General features: G+C 40.6%; 1 protein-coding gene across 4 annotated transcripts in view; it reads left to right on the top strand.

Moving 5' to 3' along the window:
• The window catches only part of sema6e (sema domain, transmembrane domain (TM), and cytoplasmic domain, (semaphorin) 6E), a 180,398-nt gene that overhangs the window by 90,958 nt on the left and 65,104 nt on the right, over nt 1-24,336 (top strand). For all 4 annotated transcript variants that reach the window (XM_034145698.1, XM_034145695.1, XM_034145696.1 and 1 more), the window contains 5 exons: nt 4,917-5,096; nt 13,700-13,814; nt 15,842-15,899; nt 21,384-21,440; nt 21,759-21,860. In XM_034145698.1, the coding sequence (XP_034001589.1) occupies nt 4,979-5,096; nt 13,700-13,814; nt 15,842-15,899; nt 21,384-21,440; nt 21,759-21,860 (450 nt within the window). In that variant the 5' untranslated portion in view covers nt 4,917-4,978. The remainder of the gene's footprint in view (nt 1-4,916; nt 5,097-13,699; nt 13,815-15,841; nt 15,900-21,383; nt 21,441-21,758; nt 21,861-24,336) is intronic.

Below are 24,336 nucleotides of genomic sequence, written 5' to 3'. Positions count from 1 at the left end.
AGTAGAGACACTACATACTGATATACACCTGAACATCAGCAGGAGAGGACTCTTTAAAGTAGAGACACTACATACTGATATTTACCTGAACATCAGCAGGAGAGGACTCTTTAAAGTAGAGACACTACATACTGATATACACCTGAACATCAGCAGGAGAGGACTCTTTAAAGTAGAGACACTACATACTGATATTTACCTGAACATCAGCAGGAGAGGACTCTTTAAAGTAGAGACACTACATACTGATATACACCTGAACATCAGCAGGAGAGGACTCTTTAAAACAATTGAAGGGCTTGAGACTCCAACATTCCCTCTGGATACATCCATTCAATTCACAGACACCTCACTGTTTGTTAATCCAAATGACTGTCAGATGATCAATGGCATGTCAGCGTCCCAGAAACCCTCTTTTCTCCGAAGAGGCCCAACTGCCAATGTCCCAGATGGCTTAACAAGTCCAGTTCATTAAAAACAAAATGATCAGAGCCCTCCCATCCAAACCCCAGAACACAGAGAGCGAACACCAGATGAGATAAGCGGTGGCTTATTTCCCTTCGACAGCTGTCCCCTCCCTCCTCAGACCCAACACAAAGTCATTAACTGATTAGACTTTGTGTTAGTTTAGATTAAGAAAGTTCAGGATTCCAGAGGGGGGGATGCATTGTTGACACATTTGCATGCGAGGTAAACACGGCAGCTTCAGGTGTGTTTCGGCTCTGTTGTGAAAAGGTCAAAAGGAATGAGAAGCCATTTCTTTTTCCCAGTTGTTCTCTCGGGACAATGACGGAGCTGAAACAGAACCAAATCAGAGCCTTAACCTTTAATACGGACATTGGTACATTGCATTTAAATGTCAGGATTTTGCTGAATATAGTCATTTTGCATGAGGTCACTAACATACACAACACACAGAGGTAGTCTGGCACCATACATGCTTTTTTAACTGTAGGGCTGGGTGCAAATATAAAGTTTACTGTTGATGAAAAATACTGACAGTGATGCTTTCAACCTTTAATACCTTAAATATTGTAATATGTACAGAAATGTATACATTAATATACTTTCATTACTTATTTTGGTTGATACAAACATACAGTATGTTCTCTGTATTCTTATCTGATATGTATAACTTTTAAATGTCATTTTAACAACTAAGATTGTGTTAAAAATAGGCTCTATTTAATTAATCTTATGGAGCATTCGAAGCCAACTTTTAATACTTAACATACCCATGTCCTTTGTGGTCACACACATCATTACAAGGGCTGAAATGTACTGCATTTGTAACATTTCACTTGTTTCGGTTAACCAACATTGATGTGGTATTTAATGGGGTTTTATTGAACCCTCAGACATAGTTTATGATCTTATAAATCTGTCTGTAAAGTGGTGTGACCATGTCAATGTTTATAAAAATAACGCCAATCTTTGTCTGACGGATCTTTTCCTGACTCAGCATTTCTCTCCTTGTGTTAGAGGAGTTGAATGAGGGCTATTTCAGTTGTTTTTAAAACACCTTTGCTGAGCCACATCCCCCTTTGTGACGTTTCTCTTCTCTGGAAAATGACTTAAGGCGACGACAGTGCAGACTAACTGGTTGTTCAGCAGCTGTCAGCCAGTGGAGGTTGTGCATTACGTTGTGTCAGTGATGACATGTTGTCTCTGTTCAGTGTTCTGCTCACAGTCTCTGTTTTCTAAATGCTGTAATGAAAGTGCAATCAATTCTTTATTCCTGAATTTGCTTTGGCCTGCAGTTCCTCACGGCAGTTCTGTTCCTTTTAAGGCAGTGAGGCTTTCTGTGGATAATATGAAATTCACCAGGAGCCTGCATGGTTTGCCTTGGCTTGTAGTCGAAGTGTTATCTTTGGTTTCAGCGTGTATGAGTGGTCTTGCGTAAGCCCTTGTTTTGCATGCATCATCATCACACTCTGCTGGCTGCCTCCTTTAGCTAAGTACCCAGGTTGTCAATAAATGATTTATCCTCCTTCCTCACAAGAATATAACGCTCCCTCAGTGTTCTTCGATGTCTGAACATAGGACTCTTTGCTTGGCGTTTTACAGCTGTTTTGTTTTTGCATGACCAAACTTCCTTCAAGCCTGTTAGTTTACCCTGAATATCTCTGACATTTCTAGGGATTGTTTTTCATGGATTTGTCTCTTGCGGCGATGCCACTGAAACTTAATCTGTTTGTTCAATTTGCTGTCCTCCTTGGCAGGAGAAAAACATCCAAATCATGGCATATGAAGCTAATCCATCAGGTATATTGTCCTCATATATATATCGCCTAAGGCTGGCCACATAAGCTGTTGTAAGTCTCAAAGTACACTGCAGCAGACGCCCGCCCACTCCCCTCCATTTATTGCGATCATCGCTTGACCTCATTGCTAAATGCAGCTTTCTCCCATGCATTTAAATGAAGCGGACCATTATCAATATTGATGACCGTTCATGTCTCTGTTGACTTAATTTTCTGCCCCCACTTAAAAACCATGTGGCCCGCGTCTCATTGGCAAGCCACACAGTGCATACAATATGGAAATAAGGACTACTGTAGAGGAGAGTGAGCCTAAATAAGTCTGCAGTCATTAAGTACGCTTGATTCTAATCTCTTCACTAAGATATCAAAGAGATTTGGAAACGATCTGTTGTGTACAATTTCAATATTCCCACGTATTAAACTTAAAGTTTTAGTAGAGTTGTTCTCAGGACCATTCATTGGAAATGACAGTGTGTGACTTTGAATCAATGCAGGTGTCTCCACATCTGTGTGCGAGCTGTTTTTGTTTTTTCTGGTTTTTTCTGCCTTTCTGTGAGATCGCTTGTCAACCACGTTCTGCTGTTTTGTAACATTTCATCTTTTCTCTTAACTTTCATTTCATTTCACTGTGGCTTTGTTTATTGAGTTGACATTATGCAAATCAATGTCTTTCTTTTGTGTGACTAGTATTTCAGGATGAATGAATCACTTCACCAGCCAACTGTCTTCTGAAAGGTTGCATCGTGTGCACGTCTGTGGAGGTGTCTAACATCAAGTGCTGCAAATATAAAAAGCTGCAAATTGTAGTTTTTCTTAAATGCTAACCATAAGAACTATGAAGGAGTGAATTGAAATGTATGAGTGGCGTGTGGCGCAGTGTATAGCGCCTTGGTGTTGGGATCAGGGGGTCACAGGTTCAAACCCCACTGCAGTCAGCATGTCGTTGTGTCCCTGAGACACTTCACCCCAAATTGCTCCTGTGGGGATTGTCCACAGTATTGACTAAGTCGCTTTGGATAAAAGCGTCTAACAAGTGACATGTAATGAATTGTATGTATTGTCATTTCGACTAATATTTAGCAGGATATCGCAAAAACAAGCAAACAGATTAAAGTTTGCTGGAAAAATCCGCCTTTCTACAACATACGGATCAATAAGTAAACGGGTGTGCATCCAGTTTCAGGACGTTTCTCCTTTTATTTTATTCAAATTTGACCGATTAATTATTTGATTTTTGTGAAATCAAATTTTCCACCATTATGCATTGTTATTTTTGGTGCGGATAAAACAAGTTATATAAAATAAAACGGCAAATGTTAGATTGGACAAATGTGTGATTTCGGATTGCCATCAAGCTTTTAAGTCTAATTATTAGCTTTTTCCCATTTCTTATACTTTCCTGGATAAGTATTTTCTTATTATACTTTGTACAATTCATGTATTTAACAACTGTAGCTTAATGTGTCCATCAAGCTCCATGATCTACTTCTTCTTCCTTCCTATCCCTCCATCCGTTAATTCTGAAACCACTTATAATTGTCAGCGTCATAGAGAGCTATAACCGGTCCTAGCATGTATTGAGTAAGAGGTTGGGTACAGTACGGCTCGGACACGTCTCCATTCCTCCCTTACTGACCTTTAACCTCAGTAATTAGCGCTGCCTTCAGGCCCGGTGTCAGAGCGGGTGAAAAGGCGTTCTCCGTGTAGGCGAGTTTTTAATTGTGCCAAGCCACCTATGAGAGACTTTGCCTTGTCTTTGTGTGTCTTCCTCTCACTTCAGCAGGGACACTCGATCACATCGCCACACTGACATAAGGCGGCGCATGCTAATAGGAACTTAGCTGCCACCTCTAACATGCTGCTGCTAATTGTTGAAGTTTCCTCGTTAAACCGCTCGATTCCTCTACGTATTTTTACTTGAGATTAGATTTGTATTTGAATAACTACTTTTCACACTTGTATAATGTACTGTAGTATATAATATCCTTTGTCTTTTAGTAGTAGGTCTGTCTATCACAGTATATTTTATATTGTGTATTCTAGAGATATATATCTTTCTACTGGCTCATGTGCAATACCTTGTGGACATGCTGCTGTAACAAAACAATTTACAATGTGTGATCAATAAATTAGATTATTTTAGATTTGATGTATGGGTTATCGTTGTTCACAGCAGGATATGTATTAACATTAAATATGTACATATCAACTGTAGAAAGAAATACATCTATAGAATATCTATAAAGGGGCACATGTATATTCAATAAGTTAGAATACACTATAATAAACCACTCTACTTTTAAAAATATATAAACACATGAAACAAAAACGAAAAAATGAAATGCATGCAAATTGTTAGGGTTATTAAAAACAGTGAAAGTATATCAAATATGGTTTGATTCGATATACTAGCCCAATGGTTAGGAGAACTGTAATATTCTCCATCCTCTAGCATAGGCTCAAGCGGTTTGCATTGTTTTGCGTAGCTTATAAATGTGTCTGTTTGTGTATATATAGGATATACATATTTTAATGTATTTTTATATTGGGGCTTGTGGGAAACAGTATTTTGATCCCTCTGTCTTGTACACGCAAACTGAAAGATGTCTTTGACCTATACATTGACGTGTCCTCACCCTGGTCTCTCTGCAGGTGGGAGGTGATTGATCTGCGGGACATGTGTTTCTGGTGAGGTTTCATCGTCGTCCGCCACCATGAGGCCCCCCCCCCTCCTCCTGGCTCTCACCCTGGCCTCCTTCCTCCCTCAGCTGTCCTCCGGAGGCACGCCCTTCCCCCAGGACCTGGAGCCCATCAGCATCGTGGGCAGAGAGTGTGAGTTCAACAGAAATCTGTTTCAAAAAGTGTTGCCATGGTTGCAGGAGTAAAAAATGCAATGTAGAAGTACATCGAGGGTCACTAAGGCATAATAGCAGCACCCGGGAGTGAGGCTTATAGCAGCCGGTGTGTTTCGAGGGCATGTTCTCAGCGGGACGTTTATTCAGCGGCGGGGATATATTTATTTCTTCCCTTTTGCTTCGGATGTTTAAAATCAAGAAAATATATCAGCAAGAAAACCCATGTTCCAGTCAAAGCTGAGGGACAGTTTGTAAGGGAGTAATCCTAACTATTTAGAGAAGCAAAATAATATATCAAATAAGAAGACATATGTTGATGTATGACTCTACTTTAGTGACACTTTAACTATAAGGTTAAAACAAAACAGTTCTTTGGTACTGTCGTTGGTACCAAAGAAAGGGCTGGGATATATGTATTCCTTCCCTTTGGTGTGGATGTTTACAATCAGGAACTATATCAGCAAGAAAACACGTTTTCTAGTCAAAGCTGAGGGACAGTTTGTAAGGGAGTAATCCTACAAAGACATATTGTGTTTATGTTACTCTAAAGCAAAGTAATATGTCAAATAAGAAGACCTTATTTGATATACTACTCTACTTTAGTTACACTTTAACTATAAGGTTAAAACAAAACAGAAAACCCATTAACAATCATTTGTACCCAAGAAAACAAACAAATGTTTATTTTGGATGCGTTTGCTCCTTTATCTTGATTGTTTTTCTGAACAACTCTTATGTGTTTTTACAGAGACAAATGGCTTGAATCTGCTTAGTTTGTTTGTAATGAGGCTCTGTTCCTAAACGGTTCCTTGTTTGCAATATTTTGATATATTAATGCTACTGAGTTTATTTATTAAAGGGGACCTATCATGCAAAATGCACTTTTGTACGTCTTTTCCACATGAATATGTGTCCCCGGTGTTCCAGGGAACTCACCAAGTGTCAGAAAACACAACCCTCTCTATTTTCCTCCATACCCAAATCTCTAAAAAAGGAGCTGCAACGGATCTGATAAAAACTGATCCAGATTTGAACACTGTCCTGACGTCAGGACGGTGGCGCTACGGCTATTGGGCCAACTCCACCAATCAGGAGGAGACAGCCACGGCCATTGCCGTTCGAAAGCGCTGGAGACGCTGTAGTACATATGCCAGGCCTGTAGATGGTGCTGTTCTCACTGAATCTGCCCTTGCAAAAACAGAGCTAAAAAATGTCAAATTGAGCAAAATGAGGCATGGCTAAAATGCATGATCTGTTTGGTATTTTGAAAAAAAAAAAGTGTACTGTAAATATGCCTTATATAGGTATGGTCCTACACTATATTATTCAAATATAGCATGATAGGTCCACTTTAAGACAACATTTGCATCCATTCTCTCCACAATGGTTTGGTAACAAACTAAGTGACTAAAGTGTCATATAATGATGTTTATAAAATGTTTATTTAGGATGCTGCTGCTCAGTCCCAGTTGGGTTTTGGGTTGGCTTGAAAACTGACAAACTGACTCTGGTGCAGACACAAGATTCATTTCTGAATGAGTTACCCACGGCTTTATGTTCCCACCTGTTGTTTTGTTGTTAATCAAATTGTGCGAACACAACAAAGACCAGAATTAAAAAGGCAATATTGGATCTTGTTGTCCTTGGTACCAACTAGGGATGCCAGAAACTGACCATGATCAAATTCGAAAATCGGACAACCCTGCCGAATATTAATTGATTATTCGCCGCCCCCCCATTTTTCACTTTTTAGAAGAAATAGTTTTCTATGATCTCACTTTCTTTCTACTTTCTTTGTTAACTTATCCTTTAGTTATTCCAAGTGCTTCATGCTAAACGAACCCCCCTTTGGAAAATTCTAATCTGCAACCCAATCTTCCGAAAGTTCAACGGATCCTGGCCATATTTGTGTAGCATATACAATTAATTTGCTCCCAGACATTCATGTCTTTTGACTTTCTGTTTGATAGGAGCGTGCCCCACCAGAGTTTCCGTTACAATTTTTTTTTGACGGTCAACATGTCCGTTAAAGTTGAAATCTTCCAGACAAAATCACATAAGTGCCGGTCAAAGGTCTTCTTTGTTATTTATTGAGCTTTAAAACAAATTGATATGATTCGATATTAAACAATATCTGTAGATATGTAGTAGATTAACTACATTATTCAAAAGTGTACAGTAACTTACAATAACACGGGAATAATAACACAAGAATAATAAACGGAGCGCTCTCTCTCCCTCTCCTGACAGCCCGTCAGTATCATGCAGCTCACGGATCCAGTAATGAGTGACCCGACAGTAAATCTAAACGTATCTATAACTAGTTTAGGTAGTTTGAGAGGTAATTAAAATAGCTACGTGTGATTTTCTAACCTGAAGTGTGTGTGTTGCTCCGCTCACCGCTGCAGATGATCATGCAGAGCTGCATGTCGACTCGTCAGCAGCAGCTGATCTCTCTCTCCCGTCAGATTAGACTTCACTCGCGTTTATGTCCATATCGATCAGATCGAGCTAGTTCTAGCTAATGATATGACTACCTGCTTATCAAGACACCTCAACAATAAGCGTCGCTATGCAACCGGGTGAGGCCACAAAGTATAGTGCAGCATTATGCATTTGTTTACATGCCCACCGGAGGCATTACCAACAGATCAACGCACAATCAACCCATACAGGACATCTCTTTCTCCACATTAAGTGTTAGACATTAGAATTGACTCTTCTTGTCTGTCACATACTCTTCTTGTCTGTCACATACCCTTCTTGTCTGTCACATACTCTTCTTGTCTGTCACATACTGTTCTTGTCTGTCACATACCCTTCTTGTCTGTCACATACTCTTCTTGTCTGTCACATACTCTTCTTGTCTGTCACATACTCTTCTTGTCTGTCACATACTCTTCTTGTCTGTCACATACTCTTCTTGTCTGTCACATACTCTTCTTGTCTGTCACATACTATTCTTGTCTGTCACATACTCTTCTTGTCTGTCACATACTCTTCTTGTCTGTCACATAAGTGGCGCAACTGATGCGGTATTGTGCTAAGGGGAAATTATTTTGACCGGAGAGATTTAGATTTGCCGGTCTTCAGCATATTTTACCGGTCAAAGTCCGGTAACTACCGGCTAACGGAAACTCTGTCTCCTACCTAAGGTTAGTTTACGGGCACAACCTCACAAAACCCGCGTGTGGGGACCTAACCCCAATACACCTAGGGGACTTGAACCACCTGATAAAGGCTGATGACGAAGTATCGCTCAGCCCTTCCAGCTGCAGAGAGTTCAGCAGCAGCAGCCGCACATAGATAAGAGTTTGACTGAGGAGCTTCTTGGACGTCTGTGACTCTGAAGAAACCGCTTCATCGGACCCTGGCACCCAATCACTGGGGAGGTCCACGTTGAGGTCCCGGCTCTAAATGTAATGGCCCATAATTGATTTAAGAGGTGGCCGAGACCATGGCCCACACACTGTAATTGATCTATCTGGAAGAGAGTAACGCAACCATTAGCAGGAATAGCTGCGCTAATAGTGCTATATGTGGAGCTCCATCCCAGGTGTAATGAGAGCAATTTATCACCTCTGGTTCCTGCAGGTGACAGCGGGGCACGAGGTCCCGCACATCTCCGCCAGACGTCCATTATGAATGGTGGTACTTCATGGGGACGAAGTCTATAATATCATACTCACTACTTCTTTCTGGAAGTGGACAGACGACTCAGCTCAGCAGCTTGTCTTTTCTGTGACTGCTGAGACTGTTGGAGGCAAGAAATATAGATAATAATGCAGGAGTTTCTGACAAAAGAAGCTGCTGCCATGTTGGATCTTATATTAAAGTCTGCCTCCAGGCACGTTTTGAAGTAAGAATACTCCGCTATGATTCGTGCTGTCTTTAAATGGTTCCTAACAATAAAAAAGGTTTCACTTATCTCAGAAAAAGGACTGAAATCAAATCAACTTTTTCTCCTTCTTTGAGGAATTTTACTCCATGTGAGAGTGCTTGTGATCTTGGAGCTCCAAATCAAAGAGTTCTGGGATTCTGGACTATATGTTCTCCATTAGCGGAACGATCTTAGGGATTCAGCCGCACATGCTTGACTAGCAGACAAATGTAATGTTGTGTTTGGTTAGCATATTTTATTTGTTTATGTTTGCTAGCTTGTAACTGGCAGTGGCCGAACTAGTGTTGGTGGTTGTGAAACGTAATATCTATTGTTTTGTTTGTGGTAGAGAGAGGAAAGTAGCCGCAGTTTACATCCACAAACTGCTCATTCTACCATGTTTGCAGCAGTCCAAACTTCCCCTCCGCTAATCCTTACAAAAATAGCAAAGAGGTGCTCCTCCCCCCGTCAGGAGACGAATTTCGCTTGTTTCGTGATAAACTACACGGATACAAGACAGTATACTCAAGGTCAGACATTTCGAGGACATATGAGAAAAACACATTTTCTAGTATTCACTTTATTCCCCAGAATGTCATTCTCAGCCGGATGCAGAGGCTCCATAAACCATGTCCTGCCGATTAATGTCAAACTGTGATGTGGAGGGCAAAGTTATAAAGTATATTATACGTTTTTTGTCGCAACTAAGGACTGTCCACTAACATTAAACACACGATGGCTCATCTCATCTACTCTGTGATCATTGAAAATAACTAATCTCTTTTGAATGGTGAATTAATCCCATTTTTTTTGGAGCTAAGCCATAATGGATCTATAAAAAGGGTGTACGGTTTGACTTTGCCATTTACAGAGTGTATTTCATTTGTCTTTTTATGTAAATTACTATATTGCTGTATACTATAACACATATTCACAAAGAGGCTACATTATTGTCCAGGAGATATGATGACATTTAAACCCTAATACAGCTTTTTTATAAAACCATTTAGAGAGTATTGTACAACTCATTAAGTATTTCAAGGTGATAAAAAAACAGCTAAGATTAACACTAGACGTTGACTGTTCTTTTCACGAAATATGTATTTGCACATTGGCCGCCAAATTCCTGGATGACATTTTATTAAGTGCTGCAACTATTTATTTTCATTAGTGCTTCATCTTATTACAAATGGCCCTTCACAGTCTCCTTATCCTCCAGATGACCTACCAAATGTTTTTAAAAGACATTGCGTTTACTGTTATCTGATACAAGGACTCTTGGGTCATTTTGCCTGAAAATGACGGAATAACTATCAAAATAGTTGCTGATTAATGATGCAGTGGCAATGATGGTCTGAATAAAGGGGCCCTATTCTGCTCTTTGGTGGTTTTCCCCTTCCTGTAGTGTGATATTTAGGTTTGTGTGCATGTAAATGGTCTGCAAACGCTAAAATCCCAATGTTTCCTAAATCCCAAACGCCTCCATTGGACTCCGTAGAGACACTACATACTGATATACACCTGAACATCAGCAGGAGAGGACTCTTTAAAGTAGAGACACTACATACTGATATACACCTGAACATCAGCAGGAGAGGACTCTTTAAAGTAGAGACACTACATACTGATATACACCTGAACATCAGCAGGAGAGGACTCTTTAAAGTAGAGACACTACATACTGATATACACCTGAACATCAGCAGGAGAGGACTCTTTAAAGTAGAGACACTACATACTGATATACACCTGAACATCAGCAGGAGAGGACTCTTTAAAGTAGAGACACTACATACTGATATACACCTGAACATCAGCAGGAGAGGACTCTTTAAAGTAGAGACACTACATACTGATATACACCTGAACATCAGCAGGAGAGGACTCTTTAAAGTAGAGACACTACATACTGATATACACCTGAACATCAGCAGGAGAGGACTCTTTAAAGAAGAGACGCTACATACTGATATACACCTGAACATCAGCAGGAGAGGACTCTTTAAAGTAGAGACACTACATACTGATTTACACCTGAACATCAGCAGGAGAGGACTCTTTAAAGTAGAGACACTACATACTGATATACACCTGAACATCAGCAGGAGAGGACTCTTTAAAGAGACACCACATACTGATATACACCTGAACATCAGCAGGAGAGGACTCTTTAAAGAGACACCACATACTGATATTCACCTGAACATCAGCAGGAGAGGACTCTTTAAAGTAGAGACACTACATACTGATATACACCTGAACATCAGCAGGAGAGGACTCTTTAAAGTAGAGACACTACATACTGATATACACCTGAACATCAGCAGGAGAGGACTCTTTAAAGTAGAGACACTACATACTGATATACACCTGAACATCAGCAGGAGAGGACTCTTTAAAGTAGAGACACTACATACTGATAAAATAAGTTGCAATGGTAGATAAAAAAGGAAATGCAGCATGTGCATAGACTGATAGAACCAGTTAAATACCTCCCTGCATCCCATCATCCCTCAGGTGTCACAGCGGACCTGCTCAGTGTCACTGCTCAGCTGCAGAGTTTCCAGAGGTTAACACAGGAGAGAGATTAATGTAAAATACTTTAAGAACTGCATACAGACCTCCATCCTATATCACACATTCTTCTTTTTGCATCTCCCCCATCATCTCCCCTGCTGTGTGTGTGTGTGTGTGTGTGTGTGTGTGTGTGTGTGTGTGTGTGTGTGTGTGTGTGTGTGTGTGTGTGTGTGTGTGTGTGTGTGTGTGTGTGTGTGTGTGTGTGTGTGTGTGTGTGTGTGTGGTGTGTGTGTGTGTGTGTGTGTGTGTGTGTGTGTGTGTGTGTGTGTGTGTGTGTGTGTGTGGTGTGTGTGTGTGGTGTGTGTGTGTGTGTGTGTGTGTGTGTGTGTGTGTGTGTGTGTGTGTGTGTGTGTGTGTGTGTGTGTGTGTGTGTGTGTGTCCTGAAAATGAGCATAATATGGCCCCTTTAAGGACATACACTTTAGATTTGATTCAGCCTTTGGCCGGCATGTTTTTCCAGAGGCAGTAATGTGAGGTAACCCTTGGCACCATCTCCAGCCTTTGCTCCTGCGTGTTGCCCTGAGCAATGCTCCAGCTAACCCCAGAGCCCTTAAAGGAAGTGGAAGTGCTGCAGAGTAATTAGAGAAATCCTCATTTGCCAGAGGGAGGAATTCAGAGTCTCTTCAGCAGACAGACAGCGGGGTCCACGCTCACTCAGACATTAGGCCTTGCAATCTTTAAGCAGTCAATGTGAGAGCAGGCGTTTGGGGGGGGGGGCATACGGCTCCCTGTGGAGAGTCTAATTTCCAATTGTTGTGTATTTCTATCAGGCTTTGCTAATTCAGCACGGTCAGAAAGAAAGCTGAAGGGCATTTTAATACAGTCGAGTACAGACGAAGAAATAGAAAGGAAACAGCAGGGGGAGGTCCGACGTGAAAGACAGCCTTGTGCCAGTACTCGGCTTATTTTATTTCTGCCTGGAGCATCCTTTTTTTATCAAACATTTGCAAGGCATGTCTATCTACGGACTGGCTGTCATTATTTAACCGCTGGACTCCATATCCCATTGTCTAAATCCCTCCAGTACGTTAATCTGCTGGAATATAAAAAGGCAAGATTAAATTAAAATGCACGGCAGCATGAAGGGCAAATGAAAATCAAGCAGTGCTACATGAGTTAGCATCACCGTAGCTCCTGCTCGTTCGTTCTCTTCGCACTACAGCTCAACTCACCACTTCTGTGTGAATGCACCTGATTTCTATAGACCTGACTTTTCTTTATTTGTAGAGGTCTTCCCGGGCGGTTTGTTCAGGTGAAAGGATTTAAATTGCATTCCCGACAACACCAAGGTTGACTCTAATCACCTCGGAGATACAGGAGTGCTTTTTAAATAAGATTTCATCAGACAAACATCCAGATGATTTTGTTTCCTTGTCCTCTTTTTGGCACAGCCCCCAGACATGTCCGTTAAGAAATGCTTTCCTGGAGTCGCTTATTTAAATCAGACTGACTTCTTTGACACCACCAGCTAATTTGCAACTTTGGATGCTATTTTCTCCTCTGCTCATCCACCTACACAAGAGCACATTAGCATACAGTGCAGGCTCTGGGTTTTTGGTACAGTCTCCCAACTTGAAACCTTGGTTTATTGTTAGTCAAACTGTAAAGGTTATATCTTTTCTTCAGCGTTTGATTTCTTGCGCAAACGAACTGAGCTATTTGTGAAACAGCTTAAAAAAATACATAATTACATGATTTTTTTCCACTTTTATCAAGGAAATGTTTACCAAGACCTCAAAGGGACATACTGTAACACGTTTCTTGTAGCCGAACCTTTGCTGAGGAGCTTAGACACCAAGAAAACAGTTTTGACCCAAACCCGTTTGATCTTAGAATAGAACAGCAACCTCAATTGTTTAAGTAAATTAAAAACCTATCTTTTTCATTTGGCTCATAATTTGGGGCAATTGTATTATCACTGTTCATGTGTTATTGTTTTATGGTTCAGTGATATACCTTGTTTTTAATGATGTTCCTCATTTGTTATTATCCTTTTCTGTCATACTCTGTGAAGCACTTTTGTCTGCGTCAAGCATGAAAGGTGCTATATAAATAAAGTGTATTATTATTATTATTATTAAACTGTTTCCCTTTTCTCCCTCCATGTCTTCCCCCCCCCTCAGCCTCCTACCTCTTCCCCAGCTTCCAGGGCCTGATGTCGGACAACGACACCGTGCGCCTGGGCCTGGACTTCCAGAGGATGCTGAGGATCAACCGGATGCTCTACATCGCTGCCCGGTCAGTGCTCCACTCTCACATGTGTATCACTACCGAAGATCTGATGCTGCTTTTGTTTATTTGGTTTACTGAGCCTAAAATGTTGGAGAAAAGAATTCCAGGAGCAGGCCAATACTCCAGGTGCCCTCATAACATGTTCGCTTTACAAAGGGATAACCCATACTGGTATTATGTTACACAAATGGGTCAAATCTTTGTATTTGTCAAGCTCATGGTAAGATGGTGGATTTAACACGAGGACATGCGGACATTTTTAGATATTATCCAATGGAAAAACAAACACAAACAAAGTGTACTCTACACCTTCTAAGTATCTGACAATAACAGTGTTGATGGAAATAAGAAAAATAACATCCAAAGAGTAATCAAGGACAAGTTAAAGGGACTCTCTGCTACAAAACCGCTTTGATAAAATAGGGGAAAAAATAGTTACGTTCATATCTTTTTCTTTTTAAAAACACTTTTGTTTATGACACATAGGCAATGTGTAGGCTACAGTGACCCTGAAGTATCCATTTATAGTTATATATAATGGATTTAGTTGTTTGTTTCACCTTAATTTCACCGTAAAAGTCCATTAAGCTTGAAGTCAATTCAGGTCTCATTTCCAGCGAGAGCTAGGCAACGGGCAAATGGGCTCTTGAAAGATCTGATGCTGCTTTGTTTATTTGGTTTACTGAGGCTAAAATGTTGGAGAAAATAATTCCAGGAGCAGGCCATTTCTTCAGCTGCCCACATAACATGTTCGCTTTACAAAGGGATAACTCATAAAGGTATTATTTTACACAAATGGGTACATAGTGTATAAGGGCTGCAAGTCTTTGTAGTTGTCAAGTAGGACATGAGGACGTTCTTTGAGAAAAGCAAGTGCAAAAACAGAAACGCAATGTGTACTCTACACCTTCTGAGTATCGGACAATAACAGTGTTGATGGTAATAAGAGAAAGAAAATGCAAAGACTAATCAAAGTTAAAAGGACTGTCTGCTACAAAAAAGCTTTGATAAAGTAGGCATAACAAATCTCTTTCTGACCACTTTTCCTTGTTTTGTTCATGACACATAGGAAATGTTTAGGCTACTGTGACCCTGAAGTATCCGTTTGATCTTATCATGGGTTTTATATAATAGATTTAGTTGTTTGTTTCACCTTAATTTCACCGTAAAAGTCAATTAAGCTTGAAGTCAATTCAGGTCTCATTTCCAGTGAGAGCTAGGCAACGGGCAAATGGGAAATTGAAAGGCATGTGAGGGAGAGAAATGTACAAAATGTGCAACGTCATAAGCAGAGAGGTATTCAAAAAATAGTAAAGCAGAAAGTTGGTAAACAAAAGACATGTCAACAGTAAATAACGTAAAAATGCACATTTACAGAGTTATTCATGAATCAAAATCCTGTAAATACTGGATTTTCCTGCTGTTAGCGTTGGACTTGAATGCACCTAAACTTAATTAACTATGTAAATATGCCAGACGGACCTGCACACTAACACTTCCTGTTTGCAGTTGTTGCAACAAGTCTTTCTCGTGCATCTCTCATCTTAATTGCCCATCACTGCTTCACTCTTAATCAAGATGTCGTAGGTTAATTATCTAACAAGTACAGGTTGCTCCTCCTCCACCTAAACTCCAATGTGCAAAATAAATTGAGCTTCAGTTATTGGCTCCCTCTCAAACTGCAGAGCTCTCACTGCCAAGAACCCCATCTAAAAAATGTTTATCCTTAATGTACTTAAATGGACTTCATATTTTCCACAGCTGCATACACAGAGTGCACGCCTCGCTTCACAAAGTGATTCATTCGGGCTGTGTCGATAGTTGGGAAACTTTTGAGTGTTGTGGAAAGTTTTCACAACACTCAAAAGCCAGTAAACTTAGTGTGTTAATCCACCTCCCACCAGCTTCGATCCGTCCTTTTGAAGCATTGTTTTGGTGAAATGGTTGGATCAGAGACTTATGGAGCTCTGCATTCAACACTGACGAGAAGCATGTGGAGACGCCCCAATAACGCTGTCTTTACTCTCTTCCAGGGACCATGTGTTTGCCATCAACCTTGCATCTTCATCTGAGCAGATAATCCCACAGCAGGTAGGAGCGTCTGCACACAATCCTGACAAAATGTAGTCACCACTGACACCTCTGTTTCGATGTTTGATATCCAGCATATCATCTGGCTTGATATGCGTTTGAATCCATATCGCTGTAATGAATTGTGTGTTGTCTTTCCGTCAACTGTGCAACTTTTTACATTACATTGCATTTAGCAGACGCTTTTATCCAAAGCGACTTACAATAAGTGCATTCGAGCAAGAAGATACAAACTTGAAGAAAACTGAATCATATAAGTACATCAGGTTTCATAGAGCCAACACATTTCAAGTGCTACTCAACTAGCTTTAGATAAGCCAGTCCTTTATTAGTATATAAGTGCTTTGTTAGTAATTTTATTGCTCGAGGTGGAGTCGAAAGAGATGAGTTTTCAGTCTGCGCCGGAAGATGTGTAAGCTTTCTGCTGTCCTGATGTCAATGGGGAGCTCATTCCACCATTTTGGAGCCAGGATAGCAAACCCACGTGTGTTTGCTGATGGGAACTTGGGTCCCCCTCGCAGTGCGGGTGCAGCGAGCCGTTTGGCTGATGCAGAGCGGAGTGCACGTGCTGGGGTGTATGGTTTAACCATGTCCTGGATGTAGGAAGGGCCAGATCCATTCACAGCATGGTACGCAAGTGCCAGTGTCTTGAAGTGGATTCTAGCAGTTACTGAAGGGAGCGGAGGAGCGGTGTGGTGTGGGAGAATGTAGGAAGGTTGAAGACCAGACGAGCCGCTGCATTCTGGATGAGCTGCAGAGGACTTTTGTCCTGGTTTGAGTGTTTAGCATATAGCATATTTAGCATGTGGTATAAAAGATCACTCTGGGTGTTTCTCAATCGCGAGTACGCTTGCTTGGTAGCACATGTCTGCCGAGCATCTTGCTTCAGAAGCGAGTCAAGAATACTTCCTGACATTCGGAAAACAAAGAGTAGAACAGGCTAGCAAGTGTGCAGGTGTGCGTCATATGAGAGGCCCCGCCTCTTACATCTTCCGCCACAGATTTGGGGAAATTGGTCCGTGCGCAAAGCATTGTGGGGATTTTAAGACCGCGGAGTCTACTCATGTGCAGCCTCGATATTTCTCCAAACGGAGTACGCCGGGCTCGGTAGATTTCCAAGTATGCTGGAGATTGGAACAGTACTTCGGCGGGACTCGATGACGTAGTATGCTTGAAATAGTGGCTCTGAAGCAGCTTTACTCGCGATTGAGAAACACCCTCTAATAAGTGTCTCACATGCATTACTTTGTGCACCAGTCAATACTCAAATTAAACACAGAGGATGGTGTCGCATTTAAAGCCAACTTCATTCCAACTCATTACCACATGTACTCTTTAACTTTTGGCATTATGGTCAATAGACCTCATTTACACAAATATCCTCTTATTTTTTTATTTAAAAAATGTGCTTTTCACTTTAGTTAAGATCAGAGGAACGTACCTTGATCGATTATCACAGACTGGTATATGTCAAAGTTTAGTCAGGCTTCTGTTAACCTTTCGAAATTGATACAATTTGACGCTAAAACAACAGGAACTGAATGTTATGTTTTGCCTTTTATTATCAGCTTTCTGTTAAATTTCTCAATCTTACAAACTCACAACCAGGAAGAGATCTTACTCTAAATACGACATTAAGGATATGTTTGGCACCTTGTGGTCATTCAGAACCAATACCAATAATCTCTAAATGAGTAACCAGAAAAGATTAACACAATTACCAAGATTTCCTGGATTCTTTTATGTAAATAATGTTAAAATAGGTTTTAGGATTCTGTGGTCATTTAGTTGGTATTTGACGATGTAATCAAACATATTTCACATAACTGAATGCGGGGTTTTGCTAGCTAAAACTGATATTATGTCAAATATAAACACCTTCACCTGTTCAAAGGTAAGGTTTGATATAAGACTTGTTTTTCTGAACCCCCGTGTGTTTTCACGGGAAATCTCTTGTAATGTTTGTATGTCATTATTTCCCTTTCTCCCCTTGTCTGCCTTTCCGTTGAAGTATTAAGCAATCTCTCTTCAGACATATATCCAATACAAGTGCAGCGGGACTCTCGTGGCTTCTGAAGTGCCACGCTCCTTCCCATCTGAATCTCATTTGTCAAACACGATTGCACTTAAATAAAAGCCCTCAGAGGCCGCGGACTGTTGTTTCCTCGTATTTAGATGAGTGCTAAACACGGATATGCATTCTGATCAGACCCCCTCTCCATGTGAGGGAGATCTAAAAGTATTGATCTGGGTGTAAACCTGTGGCACCAAGAAATGGGAGCTTTTGAACAGTTCATCTTTTCTCCGTTACGTTATATGAGAGTTTGGAGATTGAATGTTATAAGACGATGTATTTTTTTGCCGTTTACTCGAGCCTCTGCCGCCTCCAGCGTGACAGCAGGAGCAGAGTGGGAAATCATTGAAGACTGTACCAATATAATGCTTTTTACTCTCCGAAATGACTCGTATCTCTAGAATAGGTGTGTCTTCTTCTTCTTCATCTTCTAAAATCCATTTCAAACCGTCTCTTCATCTTTTACCCTCATCACATTCTCCCCCCTCTGCTGATCTCCCTGGGCTTCGGTGGCCATAACAGAAGTAATTATTAGTAAACCAAATGGAGCGTAGACAAGGCGGGGTCCATTTCCATAATGCTGACTCAGCTGAATCGTGTCAAACCTTCACAAAGTCACGCCGGAGATGTTCCACGCATCCTGGAGGCGCTGGCTCTCCAATCAGAGACCAAAGGAGTTTTATATACGGCTCAGGAAATGATGACTAGTCTTCAGTCTTTATTGTCATTCAGTAAAAGTACTGGCACAACGAAATGCAGTTAGCATCAAACCAGAAGTGTTAGGAAAGCAGTGATGTATATATTATAAGTATTCTCAATACAGTATGTACAGTAGGAACAGTATTAGTAGGTATTAAACACTATGAAGGGAAGTATAAACCTCCTGACTGAGCTTATTGATTGTAATATTTGGACAGATTGTCTTGTGTGTGTCCCAAAAAGTATCAAACATACAAAATATGTGCAGCACCATGTAGTGCAGGGCATCCCCCCATATTTTATTTTGGTCCAAACCTCTTGAAGACCCAAACCAACAATCAATAGATCCCACTAACTAATTGTACATATGTTAAACTGGTGGTAGTTAAGATTGAGTCTGATGTAAAACCCTTTCTTGTGTATCAATCCTCCGCTGAAAATAGTCCCGAGCAAAGGCACCGTTTTCAACTGGTTGAATAATGTTTACTGAAAACTACAGAGCGCAGCTGTTTCAGGAAATTAATGAGCCTTTGTGAGAAATCAAAATGTTTATTTAAGACCTTTTTCACATAAATCTGCAGAAAGAGGCATATGGCTTTCGGCCAAGTGTGACATAAACAAAAGGGAAGTCAGAAATCTAAAGGGGAATGACTAATGCATTAGTGGGTTTGGCCATTTCACTGGATTTATTCATTATTAAACATATTGCATTCGGTAGAAATCAAGAAAAGTTTTGGTTTGAAGCCCTGAACTATTGAGATGCATGTCTGTCCTCCATCAGCTGTACCGTCTGTTAGATTGCATTCTTCTTTACGAAGTATTTTCTGATTAGACCGCTGGATGGAAAGCTTTCCAATAAAATGGAAAAGCAGCTCTGAGAAACAACAGAATAAGGCGCCTGTGGGACAAATTGTTTTTCAGGGACTTTTGGTCCAAGAGGAGTGAACCCCCCCCCCCCCCCGGCTCCAATAAGGCATCAACATGTGTTTTAGCACAGGGCGATAAGTGCAAGGCCGTGGTTCAGAACACCTTGAAGACCTGAGCAGCCAAAAGGGAAAGGAAGAATCAAAAGTCTCTCCAGTTTTGTGCCTTTTAAGGATTTAGTTTTGTGACATGTCTTTTTGTTAAATGTGTTCTTTCTTTGTTCTAAACCCTATTTAAAAGCATTTATACAAAGGGGTTAAGAGTCAGAATTTATTGCCAACAAGTTGTACACATACAAAGAATCTGCTTTGGTTGATAATTAATAAATTCAAACACAATAATAGGAATTAAATCATAAAATAGCACTATTTGAAAACAATGTCATATAATACAAAAAATAAATTGCAGTTACATTATGAAAATGTATTCAAATAAAAATATGTGCAGTATATCAAAATGTGAAGAGGGCGAGCTGTGCCATTTTAAAAGAGCTAGCATTAAACAATAATGTTTAGGAATATCCTATGTGCGTATATTAAACAATATTAAAGTAACATCTAAAGACCCAATGTCCAAATGTATTTAAAAAAGAAATGTGAATGAATGATTATAGGATATCATCTCTAAAATAAGAAAGTCATTTTCTATTACACTTTAAAAATATTTCTAATTGTGTGAGGAAATAAAGGTGTACCATTTGTAAACAAAAATAAATATATTTACAGGTAGCTACATTTCTTTATTGTGTACAAGATAAAACATTTAAAAGACAGACACTTTCCACTCATAATAATTCAAATGAGTCTCAAAAGAATCCTAGAAGCGGCCTCAAGCTCCGACTCAAAGCAGACCCCAGTCGTGCTGCACAGCTCCAAGCCATCCCATAATCCCCTCGTGTTGAAGCGTCAGAGAGCGAGACATCGAGCTCCTGTCTGCTCGTATCCTGTCAGAAACTGTTGACTGAAGAATATCTTGGAAGTGAAGCCGCAGTGTAAACAGCTGCCAGCTCCTCTGCCTTATTTATGAGCTCTGAGAAACTTCTGGTCATAATATTACCCGACAATTGAAGGTAGGACATTAAACCGTCAACTGGCGGAGCTTTTTAACTGGTTGATGGATCTTTTTTCCATTGGACGACCATCGCACAGACAGGAAGTGTGTAAACAGACTCCGGGGTGTGGGGCCAGAAGGTTAATTGGGGCTAATTGACTGCTCCTCATATTGTGTGTTGTGTGTGTGTGTGTGTGTGTGTGTGTGTGTGTGTGTGTGTGTGTGTGTGTGTGTGTGTGTGTGTGTGTGTGTGTGTGTGTGTGTGTGTGTGTGTGTGTGTGTGTGTGTGTGTGTGTGTGTGTGTGTAGTGTGTGAGTGTGTGTGTGTGTGTGTGTGTGTGTGTGTGTGTGTGTGTGTGTGTGTGTTGTGTGTGTGTGTGTGTGTGTGTGGTGTGTGTGTGTGTGGTGTGTGTGTGTGTGTGTGTGTGTGTGTGTGTGTGTGTGTGGTGTGTGTGTGTGTGTGTGTGTGTGTGTGTGTGTGTGTGTGTGTGTGTGTGTGTGTGTGGTGTGTGTTTCTATCACTGAGGACACACACCGTTTGGCTGTCCACTGTCGACGCTTCTTTGATATGTTCCCCCTTTGTTTGTTTTTCTTCTCCGCAACAGTTTATTGAAGTTAATGAGATTTTCATCACAGCTGTCTCGTAATAGCACTTGAACGATTGGGAGCAACAAAAGCTGCGATGGCGAGAAACAGCTTGTCTTTGAGCTGACAGTTGGCTGTCTGTTCATTTTTCAGAAACTGACTTGGAAGACGAAGGATGTGGAGAAGTGCACCGTGAGAGGCAAAAACAGCGTGAGTATTATCTGCCTCTTTTCTCTCTCGACTTATTTCGACAGCGTAGATTTGCAATAAGCAATGGTTCTGCAGGCAGCTTATCACAATCAGCGGCACATCCATCAGCAGACAGGCAGGGGGCTTGAGCGTAGCATTACCCTCCCCAGAGCTACATTGTAACCACAAGGATCAGCCTGGGGAATAACAATGGTGACTGTAAAACAGAAAGGAGGGTTGTGTGCAATGACAGTCAAAGGCTCTCTCGTCCTGCTTTGATTCTGTGGTTGGACCTGGTCCCCGACGCGCAGTAACATGAGTCTGTGTTCCACCTGACAGGATGAATGTTACAACTATATCAAAGTGCTGGTGCCACGCAACGACGAGACGCTGTTCGCATGCGGCACCAACGCCTTCAACCCCACCTGCCGCAACTATAAGGTAAGAAACTGTGGCTTCAGTTACTGATCGTATTACAGGACAGCTGTTATGCGTTTGGTTCTGTCACTGTGTGCGATTTCTATTGTACTTGTTGTCTTAAAAAACAAACTCAGCTGCTGTCTAGAAAGTGATGATGAAAGCAATGCATGCACAAAATACAATATTTGTTAAGTAGTCCTCTTAAAGATCCCTAATGGTTGCAAGCAGGGCTCCTTCTCACATGTCATACAACACTAGAACACATGACCTATACCCTAAATCTGATTTACAGAGAGAAGGTTTGTCTCTATTCCCAATCACCCTTAAAAAACACTTCATCCCATGCATTAAAGATCAATCAATCAATCAATGTGTATTTATATAGCCCAATATCACAAATGTTACATTTGTCTCAGTGGACTTCACAGTTTGTACAGAACATCAGTATGACAATACGACACCCTCTGTCCTTAGACCCTCACATCGTACAAGGAAAAACTTCCAGATAAACCCCACAGTTTAAAGGGGAACATGGGAGAAACCTCAGGGAGAGCAACAGAGGAGGGATCCCTCTCCCAGGACGGACAGACGTGCAATAGATGCCGTGTGTAAATTGAAAAGATAATACATTTACAACATAGTTAGTCCAAATGTTTGGAAATGCGTGTGTCTATAATAAGAAGATTAATCCACGAGGATATCCATCCAGGATTTATGATCCAGGACCACAGCAACAGCCATGACTCAGGATCCCGGCGTAGATAGACACCAAAAAGAAATTTGGGGAAGCTGGGTTATTGGGAACATGAGAGTACACAGGTACAGACAGACAGAAGGAAGAAGTAAGGTGTCCCCCGACAGTCCAAGCCTATAGCAGCTAAACTAGGGGCTGAATATAATCAGCCCTAACTATAAGCTTAATCAAAAAGGAAGGTCTTAAGCGCACTCTTAAAAACGGCTAGGATGTCTGCCGCCCGAACACAAACTGGAAGCTGATTCCACAAATGTGGAGCTTGATAAGAAAAGGCTCTTTTTATCAAGACATTTTTATCAAGGACAGCAAAACATTTCAAACACTTTTAAAACTGAACTTCCATTACATACCCCATTAGGATGCTAATGGGAATGTGATAGCAAACCCAAATTGTATGACGTATTTAGCATCACGGAGAGAGAGCATGCACATGTTGAGGGGAAACTGCATTTTTCAAAAACCATCCATACGAACAAATTCAAAACGTCATTCCATCGCAGTCATTTAAAAAAAAAATGTGTTTACAACATGACGAACATGACGCTGATGACGATTGCAGAAAAATGCACGCTAGAGGGGGGGGGGGGGACCAGAAACGTTTTTTTAAGCTTCTTCTTGCCCCTGTTTTCTGTACCTTGAATGATTTTTATTTACAGAGGACATAATATGTTCATTTGTTGTGATTGGTCAACCGGTAAGAGATGTCCCGCCCCTTAGCCAATCACGTACAATGTGTTGGGGCCAAAGAAGTGCAAGTGGTTCTATTGATACGTAAGACATACAATGGAAGTCAAAATGAGGCGTTTCATGCAGCGGTGGGAGTGTGTGAACTTTCAGCCTTTGCAGACCGTTTACATGCACTAAAACCTATATGACACACTACAGGAAAGGGAAAACCCCAAAAAGCCAAGTAGGGCCTCTTTAAGTGGAATTATCAGAGATGTAATGTCATAAACAGCTGGTCGTGGCTTACACAGAGCAGATGTTCAAGTCATCAGTAAAGACTCCCAATATGTAACATCAGACTGGAACACATGCGTCACAGGACACAGAGACAGCAGAGCATGTAGGATTATGGAATATTAGGAACAAATCATTTTAAAGGATAACGGAAAACATATGTATTGACTAATATCTGTTTTTCTACAGATACATTCTGACATACACATATATTTTTGGATCAGGACAAAAAGAGAGGGGGTATTTGTTCCTGAGACTTCCAGAGTCTCTTTCCACAGAGGGGACACGTGTTTATGTAGAAAAGACATGAAGAAGTGGATTTTGCATAATAGGTGACCTTTAAAGCTGGTTGATAAAAGGAGGTATATTTAACCACTGAATAATTACCTTAACAAAACATTACATCAATAGCGCAATTTGATAAAAAAAATATGATTTTAAACAGTAAACTTCACTTTAATTTTTTTTATTAATTTATATAAGAGGGGGGTTATTAAAAACCACATGTATCATGGAACAAGTAAAGTCAGAAAAACCTTAAAAGATTTAAAAAGTGCATTTTCCATCACACTGTAATGTTGTGTTGCACATACACCAGTTCACACACACAGGTACAGCACATCTGTGAAAGGCCACTATAGACGGAACAGTAAGAAAATACACACACACACACAAAATAAAAAACAAAAAAAAAAAAAAAAAAAAAAAAAACAAAAAAAAAAAAAAAAAAAAAAAACAGAAAACACAAAAACCAAAAACAAAACAAAAAAGAAACAACAAAAA

The sequence above is a fragment of the Trematomus bernacchii genome, unplaced genomic scaffold, assembly GCF_902827165.1.
Source record: "Trematomus bernacchii unplaced genomic scaffold, fTreBer1.1, whole genome shotgun sequence".
Lineage (NCBI taxonomy): Eukaryota > Metazoa > Chordata > Actinopteri > Perciformes > Nototheniidae > Trematomus > Trematomus bernacchii.
This window is presented reverse-complemented; position numbering and strand designations above follow the sequence as displayed.